The sequence below is a fragment of the Phocoena phocoena genome, chromosome 14 (assembly GCF_963924675.1).
Source record: "Phocoena phocoena chromosome 14, mPhoPho1.1, whole genome shotgun sequence".
In the NCBI taxonomy this organism is placed as follows: Eukaryota; Metazoa; Chordata; class Mammalia; order Artiodactyla; family Phocoenidae; genus Phocoena; species Phocoena phocoena.
In genome coordinates, this window is record NC_089232.1 from 14512700 (window position 1) to 14539711 (window position 27012).

Below are 27012 nucleotides of genomic sequence, written 5' to 3' on the forward strand. Positions count from 1 at the left end.
GGACCCGAGGCCTGAAAGCCCCGCTGCCAGGAGTCAGAATTCCGGCACCTCTCCTCGGGAATACCTTTGATGTAGGGCTGTGTGGAACACCCAGACGGGGTCTCCCACCTCATGATCTGTCACTGAAATTACCTGGAACCCAACTCTGGAAGCTGTAGCCCAACTAAGATTATGGCAAAGTTTTCCTTGCTCTGGAGGCAGGTCTGCGGGGAGTGGGTCAAATTTAACAGCCCCTAATGTCTCATGCAGGTGAGGGTCCTTGGCTCCCCAAACAGGCTTCCTACATCCCTTCTGCTAGGACCGCAAGGGGCAGAACGGTGCCAGGGTACACCCTCCGAAAGCCCCTTCAAGGCTTTTGATCCGGCGGCCGCTCACTGGGGTTGGTCAGATCAGCCATGTGCCTTCAGAGGAGTGCGATGGCAGGTCACACACTCCTGTGAAAGTGAGATCCTTGCAGGGAGGGGCTTGTGGCCCAGCACACTTCCGCGCCCCCAACAGAGAGGCCTGTCCCTTTGACACTCCAGCCAAGTAGATCTCCAGGGTCTTGAGCAGCCGTCTGGGGCTCTTCTTGGCCAACACCTCCAAGTCTGGAACAGAGAGGATTGGGGAGCAGAAGGCTTGTGGGGGCTGTGGAAGGCAGAACCCAGAGGCTCTGGAGAGGAGGGTGAAGGAGTCGTCTAAGATGGAGAGCTCACCAGAGAGGGAGACCCAGGAACCAGATTCAGCCACAGGGACCACACACTCTACCCTGTCCAGGACAGTCTCAACTTCGAATAGCCAGCGCAACTGTTGGGCCCAGCTTTTGATTCAGAAAATATAGTCACCCGATGTACAGGGCCCGGAAGGGAGAAGAGTGGTGGCAGAGGAAGGAGAGTGGCAGGCTCTTGAGGGTGGGATTGGAGGCCCGGGGGAGCTGGAACTTGAGAAGCCGCGAATGGGGGGCTGGGGGAAAGGAAGGCACCCCAAACCAGTCCAGCAACCACCCTGGGGTCCCTGAGCTAGGCCTCCCCAGAAGAGCGAGCACACCTCTGAGGACAAAGCCCGAGTCAGAGATGGTCTTGTGCTGCGTCCTCCAGACGTGCGCGAGGCGGAGGAAAGTGGCGGCATAGAAGCTGTTCACCACCGGGACCACCTCGTGTTGCCGGTTACACTCCCTGCAGGACGAGGGAGGCCATCTGCTCAGCGGTGGACAGAGGCTGACACCTGGGGGCCCTCCCGCCCCGTCCCCAAGGAGCCCTCACATCTGAGGTCAGGGTCGGGGAGGAGAGATGGGCTGCGAGGCTGGTGCACGGGGATCTGTCCAGGTACCCCGGAACCAGCAGGTGAGGGAGAGCTGGGAGGATGAGGCACGGGGGGGGGGTGGGGTGGGGTGGGGTGGGGTGGGAGGGAGCCAGGCTCTGCTGGCCGGGGAGGGCAGGGTGACCAGCGTGGGGACTCACCTGGAGAGACATCCCTCCCTTAAGGCCTGGATGGTGATGCGGGTGATGTTCACGGACATCAAACAGAAGGGGAATTGCTGGAATGGAGCGCGTACTGGGTCAGTGGCAATCTAGGCTCTCACCTTCTGTGCTTCCCGTCACCCACAACCCGACCCGGCCCACGGGAGATAACAATCACAGCCACAGGCAAGCAGCTGGTATTACTGGTGCTTACATTTAATTTTCACAATAATCTTCCCATTTTACAGAGGACGAAACTGAGGGTCAGTGACTTTAAATAACTTTCCTAAGGTGTTGGAGCCAAGACTCATACTGAGGTCGATTCACTCCGAAGCTGGTGCACAAACCCCTGTGCTAGTTCTCCAGCCTCTTCAACATCCGATGCTTCAGCTCTCCTTGGCCTTCACCAGGCCCGCCCCGTGTGCTGCCTGTGGACCACATCACCCCCTGGGGTTGGATGGACACAAGAGGAGTGAGGCTCAGTTATCTAACCAATTCTATAGGTTCTTAAAATCTCTTCTCCCCTTCTCTGGGCTTCTGGTTATTTACTCATAAGTTCTCCACCCAAAAGCAGACAGAGAAGGTACAAGTAGGTAGAAAGTCAGCATTGACTTAGGGCACACACCATCTCTTAGTAACACAGAAGCCTGAGAATGGGCTGTGCAGGTCCCACTCCCGAGCGGGGCAGACTGGGTCCAGCAGGGCTGCTTTACCAGGAAGGGCCTCCAAATTCCCTATAGCATCCACCTGAATGCCTTCTTTTTGGAGGGGCCAGTTCCTTCCTATTCTTTAACAACAAAAACCCAAGCAAATGAAAAGAGGCTTTCCCCAGGGGATTTGCAAATACTGCATGTTAGTTTCCGCTCTTGAACCCACACAAGGACATCGGCTGAGAGGGACGCACAGACCAGTGCGTTCCTTACCTTAGAACAAGAGCCAAAGTCTATTTATCCCATCTGCTTCCCTTGAGAAGAAAAATCCGTTACATTGTGACGTAGACCTGTGCTGTCCAGTACTATAGCGACTAGCCAGGTGTAGCTATTTAAATTTTAATTAATTGAAAATTAAGTAAAATTAGAAATTCAACTCCTTAGTCATACCAGCCGTATTTCCTGTGCTCTATAGCCACTCTTGCTTAAGCTGCTACACTGGACAGTGCAGATAGAGAATATTTCCTTCACTGCAAAAAGTTCTAGTGGCCAGCACTGAACTGTAGAAGGTCTTCTGGCTCCACAAGGATTTTTCTCAGGGCCTTCCATGACACCTGGATTCCAGATCTTGGCCTGGCCACCTGCCAGCTGTGTATACTTAGGAAGGCAACCCGAACTCTGTGAGACTTGGCTCTCCCGTCTCTCAAAACCAAAAAGGAAGTAAGTTTTAAGTGCTGTGCAGAAAAGAGTGAACAAACACATCTGAAGAACCTAGGGGCAGGACAGGAATAAAGACGCTGACATAGAGAATGGACTTGAGGACACGGGGAGGCGGAAGGGTAAGGTGGGACGAAGTGAGAGAGTGGCATGGACATATGTACACTACCACATGTAAAATAGCTAGTGGGAAGCAGCCGCATAGCACAGGGAGATCACCTCGGTGCTTTGTGACCAGAGGGGTGGGATAGGGAGGGTGGGAGGGAGAAGCAAGAGGGAGGAGATATGGGGATATATGTATATGTATAGCTGATTCACCTTGTTATAAAGCAGAAACTAACACACCATTGTAAAGCAATTATACTCCAATAAAGATGTTAAAAAAAAAAAGTGAACACAGCAGGCCTGAGATTGCCATCCTTTCTTAGAAAGGCCTGCTTATAAGGCTGGCATCTGGGAACTTGGATTTTGACAGGGTTCCCACCAGCCCCTCAGGCTGACTATTGTACCCAAACTGTGCAAACCATACGGTTTATGCTGAACACCTGCCTTCGCTCTGATTCTGGAATTTTGGTGCGTGCTAGACAGATGGTGCCTGCGTGACCAGCCCCCAGTAGAAACCTCGGATACTGAATCTCTGATGAGCCCCCTGGTTGGCAACATTCCACGTGTTACACAATTCAATGCTGGAGGAATTAAGTGCGTCCCGTGTGACTCTACTGGGAGAGGACTCCTGGAAGCCCGCACCTGGTTTCCTATGGATGTTGTCCATGCACTTCTTCCCTTTGCTGATTTTGCTTTTGCTGCAGTAAATCACAGCTGAGAGTACAACTATACACCAAATCCTGGGAGTCCTCCCAGTGGTCCTGGGGACCCCCACACAAGGGCCATGCTCAGTGGAGTCAATTCGCTAATCCTTACAAAAACTCTCCAGGGTAGCTTTTATTTTATTTTATTTATTTATTTTTTATTCTTTTTTTTGCGGTACGCGGGCCTCTCACTGTTGTGGCCTCTCCCTCTGCGGAGCACAGGCTCCGGACGCGCAGGCTCAGCGGCCATGGCTCACGGGCCCAGCCGCTCCGCGGCATGTGGGATCTTCCCAGACAGGGGCACGAACCCGCGTCCCCTGCATCGGCAGGCGGACTCTCAACCACTGCGCCACCAGGGTAGCTTTTATTATCCACAGTCTACATTTTCTATTATCCCACAACCTACCTCACAGAGCTGCTCTAAGAAGTAATTTAGATCACATGTGCAAAATGCTAAGTGCAGCACTGGCCTGAGGAGGTGCTAACAAACGTTCATAATTATTATCTGCGCCTCAGCGGGTAGCTGAGGTCAGCAGCAATGCATCTCTACCTTCGGGTATTGCCTATTTAATTATAATATTTGCATAATATCATCCCTTCCCTTGCTTTCTTTCAGTCTAAAAATAAATATGGGAACAAGAACATGGTAGCAACATAATTAACAGAGGATCCGAACTTAGTGTTCATTCATTCTCAGGAATATTTTTATAAAAGCCTACTTACTAAAAAGCAGTGAAAAACTGGAATTCAGATAGAAATATCTCCTTTCCTTCAACCCCCCAGGTGACTCCGAGGCGGGCTGCTGGCTGTAAGGAGCCCACGGCTGGGCGAGCTGTCAGGTGATGGGGGTCCTCGTCCCAGCTTCACCACTTACTAGCTGCCCAGTTTTGTATATGCCCAGGAGTGAGACTGCTGGGTCATACGGTAATTCTATTTTTAGTTTTTTAAGGAACCTCCATACTCTTCTCCATAGTGGCTGTATCAATTTACATTCCCACTAACAGTGCAAGAGGGTTCCTTTTTCTCCACACCCTCTCCAGCATTCGCTGTTTGTAGATTTTCTGATGATGCCCATTCTAACTGGTGTGAGGTGATACCTCATTGTAGTTTTGATTTGCATTTCTCTAATAACTGGTGATGCTGAGCAGCTTTTCGTGTGCCTCTTGGCCGTCTGTATGTCTTCTTTGGAGAAATGGCTATTTAGGTCTTCTGCCCATTTTTTGATTGGGTTGTTTTTTTTAATATTGAGCTGCATGAGCTGTTTATATATTTTGGAGATTAATTCTTTGTCCATTGATTCGTTTGCAAATATTTTCTCCCATTCTGAAGGTTGTCTTTTCATTTTGTTTGTAGTTTCCTTTGCTGGCAAAAGCTGTTAAGTTTCATTAGGTCCCATTTATTTACTTTTGTTTTTATTTCCATTACTCTAGGAGGTGGATTGAAAAAGATCTTGATGTGATTTATGTCAGAGAGTGTTCTTCCTATGTTTTCCTCTAAGAGTTTTATAGTGTCCAGTCTTACATTTAGGTCTCTAATCCATTTTGAGTTTCTTTTTGTGTATGGTGTTAGGGTGTGTTCTAATTTCATTCTTTTACATGTAGCTGTCCAGTTTTCCCAGCACCACTTATTGAAGAGACTGTCTATTCTCCATTGTATATCCTTGCCTCCGTTGTCATAGATTAGTTGACCATAGGTGCGTGCGTTTATCTCTGGGCTTTCTATCCTGTTCCACTGATCTATCTTTCTGTTTTTGTGCCCATTCCATATTGTCTTGATTATTGTAGCTTTGTAGTACAGTCTGAAGTCAGGGAGTCTGATTCCTCCAGCTCTGTTTATTTCTCTCAAGACTGCTTTGGCTATTTGGGGTCTTTTGTGTCTCCATACAAATTTTAAGATTTTTTTGTTCTAGTTCCGTAAAAAATGCCATTGGTAATTTGATAGGGATTGCATTGAATCTGTAGATTGCTTTGGGTAGCATAGTCATTTTCACAATAGTGATTCTTCCAATCCAAGAACATGGTATATCTCTCCATCTGTTTGTATCATCTTTAATTTCTTTCATCAGTGTCTTATAGTTTTCTGCATACAGGTCTTTTTATCTCCCTAGGTAGGTTTATTCCTAGGTATTTTATTCTTTTTGTTGCAATGGTAAGTGGGAGTGTTTCCTTTATTTCTCTTTCAGATTTCTCATCATTAGTGAATAGGAATGCAAGAGATTTCTGTGCATTAATTTTGCATCCTGCAACTTTACCAAATTCATTGATTAGCTCTAGTAGTTTTCTTCTCTGATTGCCGTGGCTAGGACTTCCAAAACTATTTTGAATAACAGTGGCGAAAGTGGACATCCTTGTCTTGTTCCTGATCTTAGAGGAAATGCTGTCAGGTTTTCACCATTGAGAATGATGTTTGCTGTGGGTTTGTTGTATATGCCCTTTACTATGTTGAGGTAGGTTCCCTGTATGCCCACTTTCTGGAGAGTTTTTATCATAAATGGGTGTTGAATTTTGTCAAAAGCTTTTTCTGCATCTACTGAGATGATCATATGGTTTTTCTCCTTCAATTTGTTAATATGGTGTATCACACTGATTGATTTACATATATTGAAGTATCCTTGCATCCCTGGGATAAATCCCACTTGATCATGGTGTATGATCCTTCTAATGTGTTGTTGGATTCTGTTTGCTAGTATTTTGTTGAGGATCTTTTCATCTATATTCATCAGCGATATTGGTCTGTAATATCTTCATGTGCCTTCGCCAGGAAATGAAGATTTACAAGGATCATCTCTGCCCTACCTTTTCGCAGGCTTGTCATGTTGATGGGATGAAATAACAGACGGAAATTGCAAGGAAAGCTATACAAATTGTTGTCTGTTTGTAACTACCGTTGTGAGGGGCTTCCCTTCCTGCCAGCAATCAGCCAGATGCGGCCTGCGTCTCGGCATCTGAACTGTAGCACTCCTCCTCCTCAGGAGAGCGTGGGCCATGCACTTCCGTGGAGTCCTGGGTTCCCCCAGCATCTGTACTTTCTGGCCAATTCCCCTTTAGTAGGATGTACCACAGGTATCTGAGACCTCAGCTCTCTCCTTAGAAAAGAGACAGGACTGGCTTCTGGCAGGTCTGAGTCCCCCAACTGTTACTCTGGTCTCCTACGTGCCTCCTGGAAAACTGTATTTTCAAGATCCATAAGGGCTTGAGGTGAAGTTTTCCTTTAAACTTTGGAGTTACTTAAGAGTTCAAGGAATCATAAAGCTGGAACGGACCTTAGAATCTTTTAGGCCAAATCTCTTATTTCATAAAACAGCAAAGGGAGGCCCAGAGAGGCTAGGTGACTTGCCTCAAATCATAGCTAAGTAATGATACTGCAGATGGAACTAGGATCTAGCTTCCTGACACCTACACCAGCCCTCTTATTTTATATTTTAAGCTGCTATTCCTTCTTATTGTCTGACATGCATGTTGTGGAGTAAGTATAAATCCACAATAACTTCCACAGAGGCCAGCAGGTGAAGGGATGAGAAACAGATTGGTCAAAGTGGTCAGGCTGGTCTGGACCCAGATCAAGTACCCAGGGCTTCCTCTCTCGTCTTGCTCTTCCCTCTGCCTGGGACATTCCTCCCTCAGATATCCAATGACCTACCCCCTCACCTCAGTCAAGCCTGTCCTTGAAAACGAATGAGGGATGCTGAATTGGCACTAACCCTCTACCCTGGCTTCCATATTTCTGCAGGAAGATCTTACAAGAGAGCCTTCAAAAACCACAAGAAGGGAAGCACTGAGGTCAGAGATGATTTCTAGGAAATACGCATTAGCTGGGGGACCTTGGGCAAGCCATTTCCCCTCTCTGGGTCTTCACTGTCTCTACAACAAGGGGCTGGCCCAGTGACTGCTAAGATATGCCTCAACCTCTGGGCCTCCTATAACAAAGCAGCATCGCTACAAGAGACTGCACTGTTTCATAGGCTAACTGGTCCGGTTCTCAAACCTGACCCAGACATTACCTCCCCGCATCGTGAAGAGCACAGAATACGCCCACATTCTCAACTCATGGGTCCCGATATACCTCAAGACCAGATCCTCACGGGGTCCCCCTCTTGCCTCCTCCAGTGTCTCCTGGAAGAGATGGGCGTACGTGAAACCGTCAGGTTTAATGGGTACTTTTCCTCAAAAGATAACAGAGATACGCAGTGAACGAAATGAAAAACTGCCCAGGTGGCAGGAACTGTGTGACTATTTGTTTTGTAGTCAAGAAGTTTTAGATTCAAAATGGATCTATCTTACCTTACAATGGCTGTGTGTATATGTGTGGATGTATGTGTTGTGTCTGTGTGTGCAGGCGCAAGCGCAGATATGATTTTGAAAACACAACATATATTTACGTATGCATGTATTATCTATAAGGTGTATATAAAGTGTAATTTTGCTCACAGAAATCAAAAGTTACTTTGATAACTAACACTCCTTGAATGACTAATGTGCTTAGCGCTTTACACAGTTTTTCTCCAACTCAGAATAAGTCTACGGAGTTGGGATTATTTTCTCATGTTACAAAGGAAGAAGCTGAGGCTCTGAGAGTTAACTAATATGACCAACAACACAGTTACTGGAACAGTCTGTTTTTGCAGTGCAGGTCGGCCTGACTCCAGCTTGAAGACAAAATGATCAGAAGAAAATGCTGCGGGTCTGACCTTCAGCCACTCATTCTCAGCTCCTCTCCCTCAGGCAGCATCACACCCCCCTTCCTGTTCTCTGTGAAGTGCTGCTGGGGCCTGGGCAGGTCTGCTCACCACTGGAGACCATTCCTTTCAGAGTCAGGAGGGAACCAGTGACACATACATATTTTCCAAGCTCTGGACACTGAGAGGGCCTAGAAGCAGTGAGATCCTAATACCAGTGAGAACACCCAGCACTCAGATCTTGGTTTCCAAATATCATTCTCCAGCTAAAGAACAAGAGCTCTTTGGAGAAGTGGTTGATCTCAGGGCTGGGAATCATTCAGGGAAAATACAAGAGCCTAGAGCATCTTTAGGGTCCAGAAAGTAGAAAAGTGCTCAAAACAGGACAGGGCATGCTGAAAGGGCACAGGTACCACCTGAAAGAGCTCTTTTTTTGAAAGAGCTCTTAAAATGGTCGACATGGGACCTAGAGGGGTGGGATAGGGAGGGTGGGAGGGAGGGAGACGCAAGAGGGAAGAGATATGGGAACATATGTATATGTATAACTGATTCACTTTGTTATAAAGCAGAAACTAACACACCATTGTAAAGCAATTGTACTCCAATAAAGACGTAAAAAAAAAAATGGTCGACATGGGAACAATTTTAGCAACAAAATAAATAATAAAAGTGTTGGGTTATATCCCATAGAATAAAATAAAAATCTGAGTCCATGTGAATATAAAAAGTACCTGAATCAATAAATAGCAAAGACAATTCTTTCTTACAGAAGAATTCCAATTAATAAATTTAAAAATTAATAAATGTAGGAGGAATGATGGAAACAAAATCACTATTAGAACCAAGTTTGAGGAAAAACAGGATATTTGCATAGCTTGAAAGTATCTTCCTCCAAGACAGTGATTAATTACAAAGGGAAAAATAGTAACTTTACAGTGTAGAAACCTGGCTGATATCCCCTTAACCATGTGCCCAAGGTTAACTTCACCAGTAATAAGACATGTTGACATGGGTGCTCCTGACATGAGGTACATCACTTCCGTAGTTGTCAAAAACGCATAACCTGGGGCTTCTCTGGTGGCACGGTGGTTAAGAATCGCCTGCAGGGGACACGGGTTCAAGCCCTGGTCCAGGAAGATCCCACATGCTGCGGAGCAACTAAGCCCATGCACCACAGCTACTGAGCCTGTGCTCTAGAGCCCGTGCGCCACGACTGCTGAGCCTACGTGTCACAACTACTGAAGCCTGTGCGCCTAGAGCCTGTGTTCCACAACAAGTGAAGCCACTGCAGTGAGAAGCCCGCGCACCACAAGGAAGAGTAGCCCTCACTCGCTGCTACTAGAGAAAGCCTGCATGCAGCAACGAAGACCTAATGCAGCCATAAATAAATAAATAAATAAATTTATGAAACAAACAAACGTATAACCTCAGTCTAAAATTTACATGGCAGATGGAACCACCCCCACCCTCGCTCTTTCTTTTCCATTTCAGTTGGTGGCCACTCTGTCTTTCCAGCTGCTCAGGCTAAAAATCACCATTGATGCCTCTTTCTCTTACACCTGTACCCAATCCATTCGAAAAATATGCTGGCTCTACTCTCTACAGCCCACACGCTCAAGATTCTACATCCAGAATCTGATCACTTCACAACGCCTCCTCTGAAAATACCCTGGTCCAGATCACCATCATCTCTAACTTGATTACAAAAGCCCTCACCAGAGCCTACTCTCAACCCAACGGCTGGTAGGATCCATTTAAGAATGTAAGTTGGATCGCGTCACTCCAGGCTGTTCAAAACCCTCATTTGACTCAGAGTAAAAGCAAACATCCTCATCATAGCCTACCGGGCTCGACACCGTCTGGTCCCTGTTACCCTATCACCTCCTTCCTACTGCCCTCCCTGCCCCTTCTGCTCCAGCTGGCCTCCCTGCCATTCCTGCACATGCCAGACATACACCTCCTTTGGGACCTTTGCTCTAGCTGCCCCCTCTGTGCGGAATGCTCTTCCTCCAAATTCAAGCTTGGCTAACATCCTCACCTCCTTCAAGGCTTGGTTTAAGTCTCACCCTCTCGTGAGAGCTACCCTAATACCCCATAAAACTGTAATCCTCCCACATTCTCCTAACCTTGCCTACTTAGCGCTTACCACCTTTAACATACTCTATAATGTATTAGGCTTACTGTCTTGTCCTCTCTGCTAGAAGGATCTTTGTCTGTTTTGCTCACTGATGTTTCCCAAGCACCAAGAACAATAACTAGCACAGGGAATCCTAAATAAATACCTGTTTAGTACATGAATGAATTCCAGGCCCCATGAATCTGGGATAGATGAATGGCAGGAAACAGGTCAAGTATGTTTTCTAAATGGAGGGACCACCACCTTTTACTACAGGGGAAAACCATCAAACCAACCCTGGAGAGCAGGCCTGGACAGAACCTGAGGGCTACAGGAGCCACTTCTGGCCTTTCAGCAAGTCCATGTGTTACCTGACACTTCGAGGCAAACCTTCTTCTCTGGGCAAATAAAGGCTGACCCCCCTCCTCCAGGGTCAGGAGAACCTGCCAATACTGGGATGGCAGTGAGCTGAGACGCTGGTACCACAGTTGTGTCTAGCGCTTTTGTACATTACCTCATTTAATTTTCCCAACTATCCAGCTGACGTTTCCAAGATTTCCTCTTTATGGATGAGGAAACCAAGGCCCTGAAGAGTTGAGGCACTTGCTTGAGACACACACTAATGAGTGCTGGAGCTCAGATTCCAGGCACGTCAGGGTGACAGGGATGCCCATGCCCGGTTTGCCTCAGCTGTCCTGAGGGCCCTCAGCAATTGGAGATCTACCTGCGAAGCTGTCACGGTTACTCAGGAGAGCCCTGTGCCCAGGTCCTAGCCCCTACAGCCCTCTCTGCTGGCTTCCCACCAAAGCCCCACCTGGATATGGTGACGAGACAGGCGGAAGATCTCCTGGGCCATCAGCAAGGTCTTTGAGTCCATCACCAGGTACAGGAGATGCAGAAGGGCAAGGAAGCCTGCCCCTCTCAAGTCTGTGGCTGGATTTGTTCCTAAAACAAAAACCAAGAGGAAATTCAGGGTGCTTAATGAAATTCCTGCTCTGTGAGATTCAATGACTTGGTCACCTTGATCACTGCCCAAGTGGAGAGCCTAGATTTCCCCTGCCTGACTGTAACAAGGTGCCCCTCAGCTCTGCCAAGGCAGTCAAAGAGGCGGGGAGCTGGGACTTTTATCCTTCTCTAGTGCTAAGGAGCCCACCACACCCTTTGTGACATCAGTGGAGGCTACACGGGAACAGCAATGAGGCACCCCTGCCCCACCCAGCCAGTGGTATTAGTGGAGGTCAAGTGGGATACCTGGATTTCTATCCCCACCTGGCAGTAATGAGGTGACATCACCCTTCCCCCCTGTCAGAGGAGGCCTACTAAAATAGAAGATTTAAAGATGATCAACACTGTCATTACATAATACCCACAATATCTAGGACACAATAAAAAATCACTCATTACACCAAGAACTAGGAAAACCTCAATGTGAATAAGAAAAGACGATAGCAACACTGAGAACACACATATGTTGGAATTACCTGATAAGGAAGGAATTTATAGCAGCTGTCCTAGGCAGAATAACTGGCACCTCCAGAGATAGCCACGTCCTAATCCCCAGAACCTACAAGTACGTTCTGTTGCACAGCAAGGGGGAATCAAGGTTGCAGTTAGAACGAAGGTTGCTAATCAGGACAGGGAGATTATCCTGGATTATCTGGCTGGGCCCAATGTAGTCAGAAGAATCCTTAAAAGTGAGAGAGGGAGGTAGAAGCACAGAGTCAGAAAGAGAGACGTGAGGACAGAATCAGCTCAGAGAGATGCTGTGTTCCTGGCTCTGAAGGAGGAGGCACGTGGGTGGACTCTAGAAGGTGGAAAAGGCACAGAAATAGATTTCCTCCTAGAGCCTCCAAAAAGGAATGCAGCCCTGCTGCCACCTTGATCTTGCCCCAGTGAGACTGTGTCAGACTTCTGAACTACAGAACTAGAAGATAATAAATCTGTGTTGATCTAAGCCACTAAATTTGTGGTAATTTTCTGCAGCAACAATGGGAAACTACTATAGCAGCTATCATAAAAATGCCTTTGATAAGCAATTACAAACATTTGAAAAAAATGAAAAAACAGAAAGTCTCAGTAAAGAAATATCAGATGTAAAGAACCAAACAGAAACTTCAGAACTGAAAAATATAATACCTAAAATTAAAAACTCATTGGATGGGCTCAACAGCAGAATAGAGACCAAAGAGGAAAGAACCAGTGAACTTGAAGATGGAACAATATAAACTGCCCAATCTGATCAATAGAGAGAAAAGACAAAACAAAATAAACAGAGCCTTGAAGACCTCTGAGCTATACAGAGATCCCCCTAAAATGAACAGAGCCTCTGGGACCTGTGGAACAATAACAGAAGATCTAGCATCTGTGTCATCAGAGTTGTACAAGGGAGGAGAAAGAGCAGGGCTGAAAAAAGTACTCAAAGTAATAACGGCTGAAATTTTACCAAATTTGCCAAAGACATAAACCTACAGATTCAAGAAGCTGAGCAAATCCTTAATAAGATAAGCCCAAAGAAATCCCCACTAAGACATATCAGAGTCAAACTCCTGCAAACAAAAGAAAAAAAACAAACAAAAGAGATCTTGAAAGCAGAGAGAGAAACAACTTCTTATCTAACAAGGAGGAATAATTCAAGTGACAGCAGATTTCTCATCAGAAACCATGGAGGCCAAAAGGAAGTAGCACATTTATTTTCAAGCGCTGAAAGAAAAGACCTGTCAACCTGGAATTCTACATTCAGAGAAATTATCCTTCAGGAGTGAAGGGGAAATCAAGACATTCTCAGATGAAGGAAAGCTAAAGAATCTATTGCCAGCAGACCTACTTTAGAAAATGGCTAAAGGAAGTTCCAGAAACAGAAAGGAAGTGTTAAAAGAAGGAATCTTAGAATATCAGAAGAAAGAACAATGGAGAGAGTAAAATATATGGGTAAATACAACAGACCTTGCTTCTCCTCCTGAGTTATTTTAATTAATGGCTGAAACAAAAATCATAACACTGATGTCATTCTCAATGTACACAGAGGGAATATTTAGGACAATTATATTATAGATGAAGGAAGGTAAAGGGACTTAAACACATTGTCAGTACCAACAGAGCACCAATTAATTATGAGTATATAAAGTTTCCTTTTTAAATTAAGATATTTTCCTATTCTATACAAATGTAATTTGATATGATTTTGAAAAAACAGTACAGTCCCAAAACAGGTGAAATCATTTTGTTTCACTCAAAACAGTGAAATAATATAAAAAAAAATTTTCATCGATAGTAAAAGAAAAGAATAAAAAGAAAACACTGGATTCTAAATCCTATCACTCCCATGCTTTCTATCTCACTTAGAGTAAATATTTTACACTGGCCTGCAAGGCCCCGAGTGAACTATTCTCCTTCTCCACTTCAGCCACACTCCTTGCTATTTCTCAGAAAGAGGTACACACATTTCACCTCAGGGCCTTTGCATTTGCTGTACCCTCTTCCTGAAATGCTCTGCCCCAGATATCCTGTCTCATGGTGCTGGCATGACAGGAAGAGGACTGTCTGGGTTCTCACGCTAGTCCTGGAATAAGGAGTCAGGGAGAAGATGAACCATTCCTCTCTCTTACCCTGAAAGCCCAGATCTTCCCAGTGGTCTCCGTGGAGGGCACAGTCAAACTTGGAGCCAGTCAGCTTCTTATAGATGGTCTGGAGGACTCGGCCATGCATTGGGTCTTGGCTATCCAGGCCACCTGCCCCAAAACACACCCATGCTCTGTTGAATTGGCCCTCACTGGAGGACTGAGTGCTTCCCAGAGAACGGTACAGCCAAGACAGACCTGGCCGGTGCTCCAGACACTTTGCTCTCCCCCACAACATGGTAAATGCAATAGCCTTGGCTTAGTCTCAGCAACCAGGTAGGCAAACTGTGCTCTCTACCTGACCACTCACGCAGCGCCTGCCTTGTGGCAGCACCCGTGCACTCACACTGAGCGATGGTCAGGACCAAGTCCCTTTCTTCACGGAGGGCCTGGTGGAGCTTTGGAGGCCCGAAGAGGCAGTGCCGGAGGGCAGCAAGCCCGGTCCTTCGGATCGTTGGCTGGATTCTTTTCTGGGGAGGAAGGTGCAGGCAATAGGCAGAGTGCTGTGATCATCTGCTTTAATGAACTTACCATCAGGCTCAGTACAGGACTGGTCTTGCAGAAAGGAGTGGTTCTCCCACTAACTGGCTGGCCTCTGGGCCAGGGAAATGGGGCAGAAGCTGTGAAGCATCTGCGAATCTCTGGAGACAGGCTCTCCCAGCTCGTAGGCTCTTTGTAAGTAGAGAGAGATGTCCCCAAGCATAGGCATTATCATCCGGTTGTCTACATTTGGTCCTCTGGGCTTTTCCAGAAATAGCTATGTTACTGACTACCAAGGAAGCTAGAGGTGGCTGCCTATGGGGGCTGGCATCTCACAGATGCCAGGCCAAGTTTCCCAGCAGGGCTGCTTCTACCCTTTGTACGTCTGTCTCTGTCTCTCTCTGTAAAGGACATAAATATAAAGTCTAACAGGTCTCTCAACTTCCAAGATAAGACAGTCAGTGGGGGGGTTAAGATTGCACGCTTGCAATGCAAGGGGCGCTCGTTCAATCCCTGGTCGGGGAACTAAGATCCCGCATGCCACGTGGCACGGCCAAACAAACAAACAAAAAAACAGTCAGTGGGCACTTTTTTGGAGCAGGATATCCCTGAGTGGAGCTGGTGCCTCCTGTCCACACCACAGCAGCAGTGCCTAAACCAGCTCCTGCCGACTTCTCCTTGTTCACAGCCATTGCTGCAGGGCTTACGATACTCTGATTTCAGCAGCCTCTGGATCTCTGGGTCCTACAAACCAATCTGATTCCTATCTTTTTAGCCTCTCTCCTTGAGCCAGGCTTTAGGTTGAAGATCTGAAATCACAGTTCTCTAAACTTACTACTGGTCACCAAGATTCCCCAGAAAGCTTGTCAGCTTTTACTCTCCTTCATATTCTTTCTTTTTCCAACCCCACATATTTTTTAAATTCCCAAATAACTTCTTGTTCCTCTAGGGGATGGAAGATTTTCCTGCGGTGGCAGTGAATTACTCAGCTCTCTGGACAGGCTGCCCTGCTTCCCCAAGGAACTCCCTAGCATCTGATTGCAGACCTCCCCATCCCTAGGAGGGGAAAGCAGGGAGCAGCTCCACGGGCCCCTATAAGACAGGGCCACTAGAGTTCTGGGGGCACAGTCCCTGAAAGGCCGCCGGGGCCCACATGACATGTGGGTCCTTGGCCATTTGTGATCCTGCGCCCCGAGATTTCTTAGTCGAGACAGAGCCCTCGCCTGGAAAGTTCCATCTTGCTTGCCCAGTGCCCTATCCTGGTGGGGAAGAAACCTGGCTCCTGGGAAGAAAGTGCTTTGCTTGAGACCCCCAAGCCTCCCTACTGTCATACCTTGAAGGAAGAGAGGTCCACGGTCTGGAAATGCTGGAGGGCCTCAATGAAAGAGATTAGCTGCCCAGGCTGGTCTGAGCTGGCCCGGCTCCCTGTGGCAAAAGGGAAGACACTCTGGCACTTGTAACAGTAGTCATTCTATCAGCAGACATTTACTGAGGGCCGCTGGTTGCCACCTCTAAGCCCAGCGCTGACTTTCAGCTGTAAACGTCAGACACCTACAGTTACAACCAATCCTCCGCTGTCAAGGAGGTGGCGTTATCTGCTGGGCTGACTCCCTTTCGGACGCGGCTGTGCAGAGGCTGACTAGGCTAAGCCCTGAAGTGAGTGGAGATAGATCTGCAGGGGCCCCTAATGTCCACTCATCTGTGAGCGGGGGCAAGTCACTGCCTGGAGGAGGTACCCACGCAGAAGCATGCTACAGGTTTGTTTAGGGGCCTTTCCTATCTTCTACTTTGCCCCTTCTCACGCCCTGGATACGAACAATCACCTATCCAGCCTTCGTCACAGGGTACTGGCTCATCAGTCCGCAATACAGGTGATGGCTGATACAGTCCACTCTAACATCTCTTCAGGAGCTCAAGTGGGTCTCAGGCTAGATTTGGGTCCCAGTTCTCCCCTCCCGCAGCTCCATCCAAACCTCCTGAAAGGCACGAGAGACAGTTTTTGATGCAGCCCTCAGAGGCTTCCAGCAGATGGCTTCAGCCCCCAGTTCCAGGGACTTCCTTGTATAGTGAACAGCCTGCTCGACCTGACACCGGGGTCCTGGCTGCCTGCCTCCATCCTCTGCCTGACCTCATCACCCTGCAGACGTTGACCCTGACGAAGGTCTTCCCTCTCTTCTCTCACGGCTGGCAGCCCTCTCCCCAAGGCATTCATCCCCATTCCCTCCAGAGGTCGATGGCATCACCTCTGAATTGGGAAAAGAGATTTTATCCTATGTCACGTGTTGAAAACGAGAAGACCCAGGAATTCTGTCTCCTAATCCCAGAGGCACAGAACATTAGCTCCACGGGTGGATCGTGTGCCTAGCAGCAGCGGGCTGTGAGGAGGCAGCGCCATCCCTGCAGTTACCTGTCTCTGGCTGGATACTGTCCACAGCTTCCCATTCTTCTTGGGCTCGGAGCACCTCTGGATTCGTAACTGCAATAGTGAGAAAAGGAGACGCTCTGAGATCTAGGCGTGTCCGGATTGCTGTCGTAGCCCCCGGCCTTCCCTGGGCCTTGTGGCTACCCTCTGACATGCCAGAGTGAGCTTTCAAAAAGGCAGATCTGACGACGGCAGCCTGCTGTTCAGAACCCTCCAGGGAGTCTCCGTAATTCTCAAGATGACACCCCAACTCTTCACAATCGGGAGACTTCTTACCTCTCTGGCTCTGTCCTAGGGCATCCAGAAGTACCTGAAGTCTCTCAACACCCCCCTTGGGTGCCGTTGCACAGCCCGCTCTCCCACCTTCAGTTCCAGCCCCTTCTAGCGCAGTTCCGGCTCATCCTTCAGCCAATTACGGTACCACCCTCACCTGGGTGCCTTCTTTAGCCTCTGTAATCTGCGTTAGGAGCTGCTCCATGAGAGACCCCGATCCCCCGTGCTTACCATCATGTTGCAAACTGTCTTGCCCACTGCACTGGGCGCCACAGGAAGGTAGGGTTCTGAGCGCCTGACACACGACAGGTGCACAATGAATGTTTCTGTTGTTTGTTTGTTTTGTTTCTGGCCGTACCTCGCAGCATGCAGGATCTTAGATCCCCAACCAGGGACCAAACCCGTGCCCCCTGCAGTGGAAGTGCAGAGTCCTAATCACTAGACTGCCAGGGAAGTCCCCACAATGAATGTGTGATGAATGAATGAAAGCACAGCAAAAGCGAAGGAAACAGAAGGAAAAGCAGCAGGACAGGCGCTCTATAACCACCACACAGCCCTCTTCTCCACACCACAGCTGCCACTCTCTGGGCCAAACTGTTGGCAGCATGGCCCATCATTGGCTTTTCCCATCTGCTACGGAGGACACTGGCCAACAGTGGGCAGGATGGAGAGACCTCCGTTTGACACCCAAACTCGTGAGCCTTCTAGCCTGGGTGCTGAAAGCAGGTTAGGACAGCTCCCCTCTGCCTCGCAATCCGGGCTGAGGATGTTCACGTGACAGTGAACTGTTTTGGAAGTATACTTGCAGATTAAAGAAAAAGCTACCCCAAACTCAAAACACTAAAGGATAACGAGAACAAGGAGGCTGCTGGGGAGCCGGAGGGCACAGCTGCCAAAGCACAGCGCAGAGCCCAACAGCTCGTCAACTTTCCATCTCTGTCCCTCACGAGCTGCGCTTCTTCGGGCAGGTCACTTAACCATTGGTAATCACTCTTCCAACTATTGTGAGGACGACGTAACTCTTCAGATTCTAGGGGAGTACGTGGCCCAAAGGCCACTCGCTCAGTAAACATCAGCTAGTACCACTGACGCAGTTGTGGGCTCGGGTCTGGCAGGGATGTGGACGGTGGGAGCAGATGAGATGGGTCCGGGGTCCTGAATCCTGGACCTCTAGGACATTCCATCTTGCCAGCCCCAGCCCGGGGTAGCAGACTACACCAGGGCTTCCAAACTAGATAACTTCAACAGAATACAGAACACTCAACCTGGGACAGTGAAGAAAACAAAACTTACTTCCAGCATGCTGGACCCTTGGGAGATGAAAAAGAGGGACAAAGTGGCTAAACAAGAAGAGCGGAGCAGCAGCCATGGATCTCATCACGACGCTGAGAAGCTCCCCACCCTTCACCCCTCATCCACATCCAGCTTCACTGACCTGTCACCCTTCAGATCATTATAAGCAACTCGATCAATCTTTCACCCCCCACACCTTCACCTGCAAACGAGTTGATCAAAGGTTGTGAGCCAGGAGCACAAACCTCACAGGCAAGGGTGTGGGAGCTTACTGTGACAGCAAGGTGGTCAAGAGAAAGTCCAAGGTCTCAAGCAGCGACGCAATCTGGTGCCCAAACTGGAGACAAACATCCAACCCGTGTAAGGGCATCTTTCTCCTTTCCTGGTTCCTTTAGGACTCCCACCTCTGAAGATGATCCTGACATAAATACTATTTTCCCCCTAAACTGACAGAAGAACGAGGAGCCACAAATCTCCAGGATAACAAACCCAGCTCACGTTAGTACAGCTCTTTATTGTTTTTCCTTTTGTCAATTGCCTCCTTTATTTAGGCCCTCTTCTACTTATTCACATAGTAAATGGCAGAGCTGATTTAGTGGGCCTATTAGTTTAAATTAGCTGAGAGCAATCTGGGGAAAAAATTGTAGTTGTTTAGTATGATTAAGAATACCTGGGGCTTTCCTGGTGGTGCAGTGGTTGAGAGTCCGCCCGCCGATACAGCGGACACGGGTTCGTGCCACGGTCCGGGAAGATCCCACATGCCGCAGAGCGGCTGGGCCCGTGAGCCATGGCCGCTGAGCCTGTGCGTCCGGAGCCTGTGCTCCACAACGGGAGAGGCCACAACAGTGAGAGGCCCGTGTACCACAAAAAAAAAAAAAAAAAAAAAAAAAGAATATCTGGCACATAAATGCCAGTTGCACTGAAACAGAAAATATTTTAGCATTTAAGGCAACATCTCTAATAAATGTTAGGTTTGTCACCACATGGTAAAGACAAAATTCAATTAAAAGATACTTTACAGACCTCCATATAATTTTTCTACATCGGAATATTTTTAATAGACCCCATATTCTTAGAGATTACATTTTCAGTTTACAGAATTTAAAGATAACAATGCACACCAATGAGCGCTCACTATGATTTACACTGTGTGCTAACCACTTTACATTATCTCATTTAATCCTTACACGACTCCTATCATACAGGTTCTGATATAATCCCTGTTTTAGAGATGAGGAAAGTGAGGGTCAGAAAGATTAAGTTACTTGCTCAAGGTCATAGGGCTGATGGGTGAAAGAGGCAGGACTTAAGCCAGAGATATCTGACTCCAGAACTGGACCTTCTGAATTGGTGAGTGTGCTTTTCTGTGTAATAAATTAGCAAGTAGAATGAGCTTTAAATATAGTATGGGAAGAGCCATGTCAAGCAGATAAAACAGGATAACTTTTCAAAGGCTTTTCACCCACTCTGTCTCATTTCATTATTACAACATCCCTTTGAGGACAAAGGAGGTACTAATATTTCCACTGTAGACATAGAGATTATATGATTTGCCCCAAAGGCGCACAGTAAGCTACCGGCAGGGCTTGTGGGGCCAAATTAGAACTGAGGTCTCTAACTTCCCTTGAAGGATGATAACTCTATGAAGTTCTATAGGAGGGGCGTCCCTGGTGGTGCAGTGGTTAAGAATCCACCTGCCAATGCAGGGGACATGGGTTCGAGCCCTGCCCCGGGAAGATCCCACATGCCGCAAAGCAACTAAGCCTGTGTGCCACAACTACTGAGGCCGTGCTCTAGAGCCTGCGAGCCACAACTACTGAGCCCGCATGCCACTACTGAAGCCCGCACGCCTAGAACCCGTGTTCCGCAACAAGAGAAGCCACCACGATGAGAAGCCCGCGCACCGCAACGAAGAGTGGACCCCGCTCACTGCTACTAGAGAAAGCCCACACACAGCAACGAAGACCCAACGCAGCCAAAAATAAATAAATAAATGTACATATATATATATATATATATATATATATATATATATATATAAAATTCTACAGAAAAAGTAGTGAGAGAAATTCAAATGAGGAAAAGCAGACCCACAGGGAGCTCCGCCTTGAGTCCCACCCAGGCTCCGAGGGGAACTTACCAGCCGGCTCCCACCCATTATTCACTTCTGCCGTCAGGGCCCGGAGGATGCCGTGGTTCTTCAACTCTGAGATCTGTAGGGGCAGCTGACCCTTAGTGTGAGGGCAGAGTCCACATCCCCCCACCCACACAAACAAGTCCCACCCACTGTGCCAAGTGTCTTCGAAACTGGAGGCCAGAAGAATCTAGTCTTCCCACATGGGTTGGTTAAAGCCAATCTTAAAGAGAAGCACCCGGAAAATGCCAACTATGACGGAGCAGTTGAGTGACGTGAGGACAAGTAGAATATATGCCCTCCTTGGAGAGCAAACAGACAAAAATCCACTCAACTCAACTGAGACAGAGGTGTGCTTTCGGTATTCCCGCTGCACTCTAGGTTCTGCCTCATTATGACAAGTATCTTATTAGATAGAGGTTGTCTTGCATGCCTGTGCCCTCCCCACACCCCCATCCAAAGTGTGAGCTACTGGAGGGCAGGGTCTGTGCCATCCTGTGTCCCGGTGCCTGGCACCACATAGCAGCAAGTAACACAAGCTTCTGCCGACAGGAAGCACTGAGGTGTGGGTGATACGTACGGGAATTCCCCTGAAAGCCAGAAGAGCACTGTTGTCCTTGTCACATGGTGGAGGGTACCCAGCAGACACACCTTCAACCTGCAAGACAAACCAAAGTCAGTCTCCTGGGCACGTAGTAGTCCCTCAAAGATGACAGCTTAAACGTCACACCCTTTTCCAATAACACACACGCACAAAATGGATGAACTCCCGAGAAGTCAACTACAAGGAATACTGTAAGGGAAAACTCCTGTTTAATCGGTCTTAAGAAAAACCACGGAAAGCTTAATGTTAATATAATCTTTAAAAAAAATTTTTTTTTAATATATTTTATTTATTTATTTTTGGCTGTGTTGGGTCTTCACTGCTGTGTGCGGGCTTTCTCTACTTGTGGCGAGCGGGGTCTACTCTTCGTTGTGGTGTGTGGGCTTCTCATTGCGGTGGCTTCTCTTGTTGCGGAACACGAACTCTAGGCGTGCAGGCTTCAGCAGTTGTGGCACGTGGGCTCAGTAGTTGTGACTCACAGCTCTACAGTGCAGGCTCAGTAGTTGTGGTGCACGGGCTTAGTTGCTCTGCGGCATGTGGGGTCTTCCAGGACCAGGGATCGAACCCGTGTCCCCTGCATGGGCAGGCAGATTCTTAACCACTGTGCCACCAGGGAAGCCCAATGTTAATATTATACAGATTTCCTTGCTCCGTTCAAGGTCTCAAGGCTCTGAGTAAGTAAAGTTGAGTGTAGCAGTTTCCTCACTTTTGGCCTTTCTGCTCAGCCAAACCTTCCCCCTACTGGAGCTTAAAAAACCATCTGACCAACTTTTTGCAACTCACATCACCAATACAGGGCTAATTTTCCTAATATGTTAAAAAAAAAAAAAAAAAAAGATCCTACAAATCAGTAAGGAAAAAAACCAACCCAGTAGAAAACCTGGCACGGATATGGATGGTTTACATGAAAGGAAACACAAATAGTTCTTAAACGTGAAGAAATGCTCAACTTTACTCATAACAAGAGAAATGTCAAATAAAACTACTCTGAGATAATGTTTTTCACTTATCGTAGTAACAAAGATCAAGAAGTGTGGTAACAGTGTGTGGGCTATAGACGACCAAGAGTTATAAGACACTGGAGAGTGAATTGGTACCACCTCTCTGGCTTGACAATACCTGGCGAAATCACATATGCTGTGCACATCTGGGGCCTGCAGTTTCATTCTAGGAATTTATCTACCCATATAGTCATCTATGTACAAATGACATGCCGACAGTGTCATTCATGGTAGTACTGTTTATAAAAACAAAAAGCTAGAAAAACCCTGACTGTCCACTAATGGACTTTTAATTTTATTTTATTATACTTTATATTTTCCTCCCAGTTTTACTGAGATATATCTGACATATAGCACTGTATGAGTTTAAGGTGTACAGCATAACGATCTGACTTATATACATCATGAAATGATGACTACAATAGGTTTAGTGAACATCCATCATCTCCTATAGATAAAACATCAGCAAATAGAAAAAAAAGTTTTTCTTCCTTGTGATGAGAACTCTTAGGATTTACTCTTAATAACTTTCATTTATAATATACGGCAGTGTTATCTTTATCATGTTGTACATCACATTCCTAGTACTTATTTTCTTATAACTGGAAGTTTGTACCTTCTGACCACCTTCATCCAATTCCACCCCCACCTCTGGTAGCCACAAATCTGATCTCTTTTTCTATGAGTTCCTTTGTTTGTTTTTGATTTTTTCATTTTTGGCTGCATTGCTCTTTGTTGCTGCACGTGGGATTTCTCTAGTTGTGGCGAGCGAGGGCTGCTCTTCGTTGCAGTGTGCGGGCTTCTCACTGCGGTGGCTCCTCGTTGCAGAGCACGCTCTCTAGGCACGCAGGCTTCAGTAGTTGTGGCTCGCTGGCTCTAGAGCACAGGCTCAGTAGTTTTGGTGCACGGGCTTAGTTGCTCCGCGGTATGTGAAATCTTCCCGGACCAGGGATTGAACCCGTGTCCCCTGCATTGGCAGGCGGATTCTTAACCACTGTGCCACCAGAGAAGTCCCTGTTTGTTTGTTTTGAAGTATAATTGACCTGCAACACATTGTTAGTTCCTGGTGCACAATACAGTGATTTGATATTTCTATACATTTCAAAATGATCTCCATGATAAATCTAGTTGTCACTAATGGACTAATTTTAAACAAATTAAAGCATATCCACTCAATGAGATCCTACACAGCCATAAAAAAGAGTAAGAAAGTGCTTTATGGACAATTTGGAACAATCTTCATGATATATTAAGTGAAAACACAAAGGGCAGAGTATATACACTATTTTACCATTTGAATTTCTAAAAAACACATAAATATATTTGCTTGTCTTTACAGAGACTATTTCCAGAATTATATCCAAGGAAATGGTAACTTTGCCTCCATCAGGAAAATTGGGTAGCTGGGGGACAAGGGTGGAAGGTAGTTTTTTCACTATATGTACATCCTCTGTACTTTAGGATTTTGAACCATCTGCAGAATTATTTTCTCTAAAATAAATAAAAGAAAAAATAGTAATTAAAGGAATCATTGCTTATGTCAAGGCCCGAGAATCCCAGATTGTCCTGTTACTCTAATCCCTTCCACATATTTTTGCCAACTAACACTCCTTGAACACAGCTTTGATTTTTTTGATTTCTTTTTGCCTGGGACACAAGAATGGACACCTAAACACACCACAGCTGAGCTAACTCCTTCGTACCTGGCCTCACGATGCCTAAGCATTATTGTCTCCCAATTTGATCCAATGAACATATGTGCTGCAGTTCCTCTCACCTCCAACCCCTGGGTCATGTGATTTTCCTCCAGAATCCGCCCCCACCTCCACCTTCTCAGTGTTTTCTGGTCCCTTCAAGATCGGTTCCACCTCCTCGGGGAGGCCGACCTTACCAACTGGGGCTACCGTGGTCCCTCATGTCTCTAAGTCCTATAGCTCCTCTGTATGTGGCACAAGGGCCTCTGCAAAAGACCCGTCTCCCCAGTCAGACTGCCGCTTTGAGTGCAGGGACCTTCTCGTATACTTGTTTTATATTTCTTAGACCATTTGCACAGTACTAGGCTCGAGATACATTCGCAAAGATATCTGGTAATGCATCGTGCTGAACAGCTCCCTGGAGAAGTCTGTGTGCTCAGGACTCATCGCATCCTTCCTTTCCCTCTCCGATTCAGTCCTCTCTAGTGTCCAAAGATGGATGTTCTCTGGCAGAACAGTTCATCTATCTTAGAACAGTGACAAGAACCTCCCTGGACTCCCAAAGCACAGGCTTTGTCCCCATTCTGGCCACTGAATCCCACAGGCTCCATTTAAGACTATTTCTGGGCAAGGTAGTGAAAAAGGTAAGGAATGCAGGGTAAGCCACCAGGCTCACACAAAGACATTGGGGGACTTCCCTGATGGTCCGGTGGGTAAGACTCTGTGCTCCCAATGCAGGGGGCCTGGGTTCGATCCCTGGTCAGGGAACTAGATCCTGCATGCTGCAACTAAGACCCAGTGCAGCCGAAAAGAAAAAAAAAAAGACATAGCACATTGGGTCCCGACAATAATCAGGCCAAAACACGCACTGGAGACAGAAAGGGCCAGTAAGGTAAACAACCCAAATTGATGAAATACACATTTCTTGGGGGATTCTGCCTGAAATTCTCTTCCCACCCAAGCAAAATCAGACCCAAATCCCATAGCCCACTTAGAAAATAAGCTGTCAGGAAAGGCAATTGACCCAGAAGTGACTAGAAGCTTCTTCTAGTAGAACAAAGAGAACTATAGTGAGGATTCTTCCTACACATTTCTAAAGCTCCACATCCTCTTGATGTATGCTCTATCTTATTACTATTAACAACATAACCCAAACCAACACCTTCTTTCCCAGACAGAAGTGCTTGCTTACCTGTCCATCTCTTAATTCTTTCTCATTATGGAAAGAGCAAGAGTTTTCATTCATGACTCAAAATCATTTGTTCAAGTGAACTCTGTCCTTGGGCTCAGAAAGGAGTTTAATAAGGTCTGAGATTAGAAGCTCTGGGGAGAGCCCTAGATCCGACTGTTCTACCTTTGCCTTCCTTCTTGGCAACCATTTAGACTAAGAACAAGAAAACAGTCCCTGTGTGCCATCACCAGGGTGTAGGTTTCTGTGAGTCCTGAAAGAAGTCCCTGAGGTTTCCGGAGCATCAGCCCTGAAAAAAAAAAAAAATTAAAGAATAAAACTGGTTTCATCATTCAATTATGCCTCTGTTAAGAACTGACTTTAGGGCTTCCCTGGTGGCGCAGTGGTTGAGAGTCTGCCTGCCGATGCAGGGGACACGGGTTCGTGCCCCAGTCTGGGAAGATCCCACATGCCGCAGAGCGGCTGGGTCCATGAGCCATGGCCGCTGAGCCTGCACGTCCGGAGCCTGTGCTCCACAACGGGAGAGGCCACAACAGTGAGAGGGCCGCGTACCGCAAAAAAAAAAAAGAACTGACTTAAAAAATCTTCAAGCAGCTGTAAACATATTCTGAATAAACAGGCTTCTTTAGCCAAATGCCTGCCTCTTACTATCCATGTCACTGGATGGAAAGAAGGGGTCCCTGCAGGAGTCCGAGGGCTGGACCATCAGTACCCAGGAGGCAGCACCAGTGTAAGTGGTGGGGATCTGTTTCTGACGATGAAGTTACTGAGATTTGGGGCAGCATCTCAAAGGGGTGAGGCTGATTTAGAGTGACACGTTGGTGCATGGTCTTAGCTTAAGTGCTCAGGCTTTGCTTAGGTCTCAGACGCAGGTTGGGCCTAATACCAGATTCGGTTCCTACGACGGTAGAAACTCAAAATGCAACACTGTGCCTACCCTTCCTCAGTTAGCACCAACATTGTACATGTGGCAGCTGCCTAGCCAGTGTGGCTAGCTCTAAGCCCTTCCTTCCATGAGTCCACCTTAGGAAGAGGGCTGGACAGGCCCACACCTCATCATGGGGTAAGTGGACACCATGGATGTCTGTCACAACAAGAATCTGGATAAGTATGCAGATGACTGGCAGTCCTACCTCAAACTTGGTTGACTTTTTTTTTTTGGCACGCTGCACGGCTTGCAGGATCTTAGTTCCCTGACCAGGGGTTGAACCCAGGCCCTTGGCAGTGAAAGCGTGAAGTCCTAACCACTGGACCGCCAGGGAATTCCCCAGACTTGGCTGACTAAGGAAGGAGGGTGGCACTGCTCTGAGGTCAGCCCTCCAGAGAATATGATCTGGGTTCCCTATAAACTGGCCGCCAGTAACAAGATGGACTCTTTGTCAGGGGGCAGGACGCACTGACTGATTCCTAACACCAAGAGCGGGAACACCTCCCGACTCTAGGGCTAGACATTTGGCTCACTGTAATTGAGGGGGAGGGCAGTGCTCCTCAGGAACTAGCTCTCTCTGGGGTCTCAGCATCTGCCTCCCTTTCCTTTCCCTCCTCCTTGACCTCCCTGACAGCATATGACCAAACACTCACACACTGGCCAACCTTGCAAAGGTGACAGGCAAGTATGGTGAGGGCAATCTCAGGAAGGCTCTTCTGTTACTGGGCTCGAAATGTAGCAAGCAGCATAGATGCATGACCAACTTTACATGCCTGCTAGCGCCTCAGTTCTGGCTGCCGCCCTGCTGGGGGCTTCAATAGGGACAGTTACTATCTTTAACAGAGAAAGAAAAGAGCAGAAACTGTCAAACAAGCAAGTACTGGAAATCACAAAGTCACTCCTACCAATATTAGGCAAGTTCCTCATGGCTGGGCCTGAAGAAATGGCCATCCTATAAAGATGGATCCTTT

The 27012-nt window shown here is 47.2% G+C and overlaps 1 protein-coding gene across 2 annotated transcripts; it reads right to left on the minus strand.

Moving 5' to 3' along the window:
• ELMOD3 (ELMO domain containing 3) lies at positions 1-26877 on the minus strand. Of its 2 annotated transcripts, none has more exons than XM_065890988.1 (12): positions 26695-26877; positions 25117-25402; positions 21206-21283; positions 20632-20704; positions 16911-16979; positions 15837-15928; positions 14370-14493; positions 14012-14134; positions 11221-11351; positions 1440-1516; positions 1027-1154; positions 1-587 (listed from the first exon to the last, which is right to left on the minus strand). In XM_065890988.1, the coding sequence occupies exons 2-12, from the start codon at positions 25168-25170 to the stop codon at positions 385-387; spliced, it is 1152 nt and encodes a 383-aa protein (XP_065747060.1). In that variant the 5' UTR covers positions 25171-25402; positions 26695-26877; the 3' UTR covers positions 1-384. The 2 variants fall into 2 exon arrangements, with proteins under 2 accessions (XP_065747060.1, XP_065747061.1); XM_065890989.1 differs by having other exon boundaries at positions 26707-26875.
• Between the last annotated feature and the right edge of the window lie 135 nt (positions 26878-27012).

Excerpts from the sequence above, each read along its gene's own strand:
- ELMOD3 (XM_065890988.1), bottom strand. The coding sequence starts at position 25,170 with ATGAATGAAAACTCTTGCTCTTTCCATAATGAGAAAGAATTAAGAGAT. Across the intron at positions 16,980-20,631 it reads TAATGGGTGGGAGCCGGCTG|TTACGAATCCAGAGGTGCTC; the intron begins GTAAGTTCCCCT and ends TCACTATTGCAG. Across the intron at positions 11,352-14,011 it reads GGAAGATCTGGGCTTTCAGG|GAACAAATCCAGCCACAGAC; the intron begins GTAAGAGAGAGG and ends TTTTTGTTTTAG.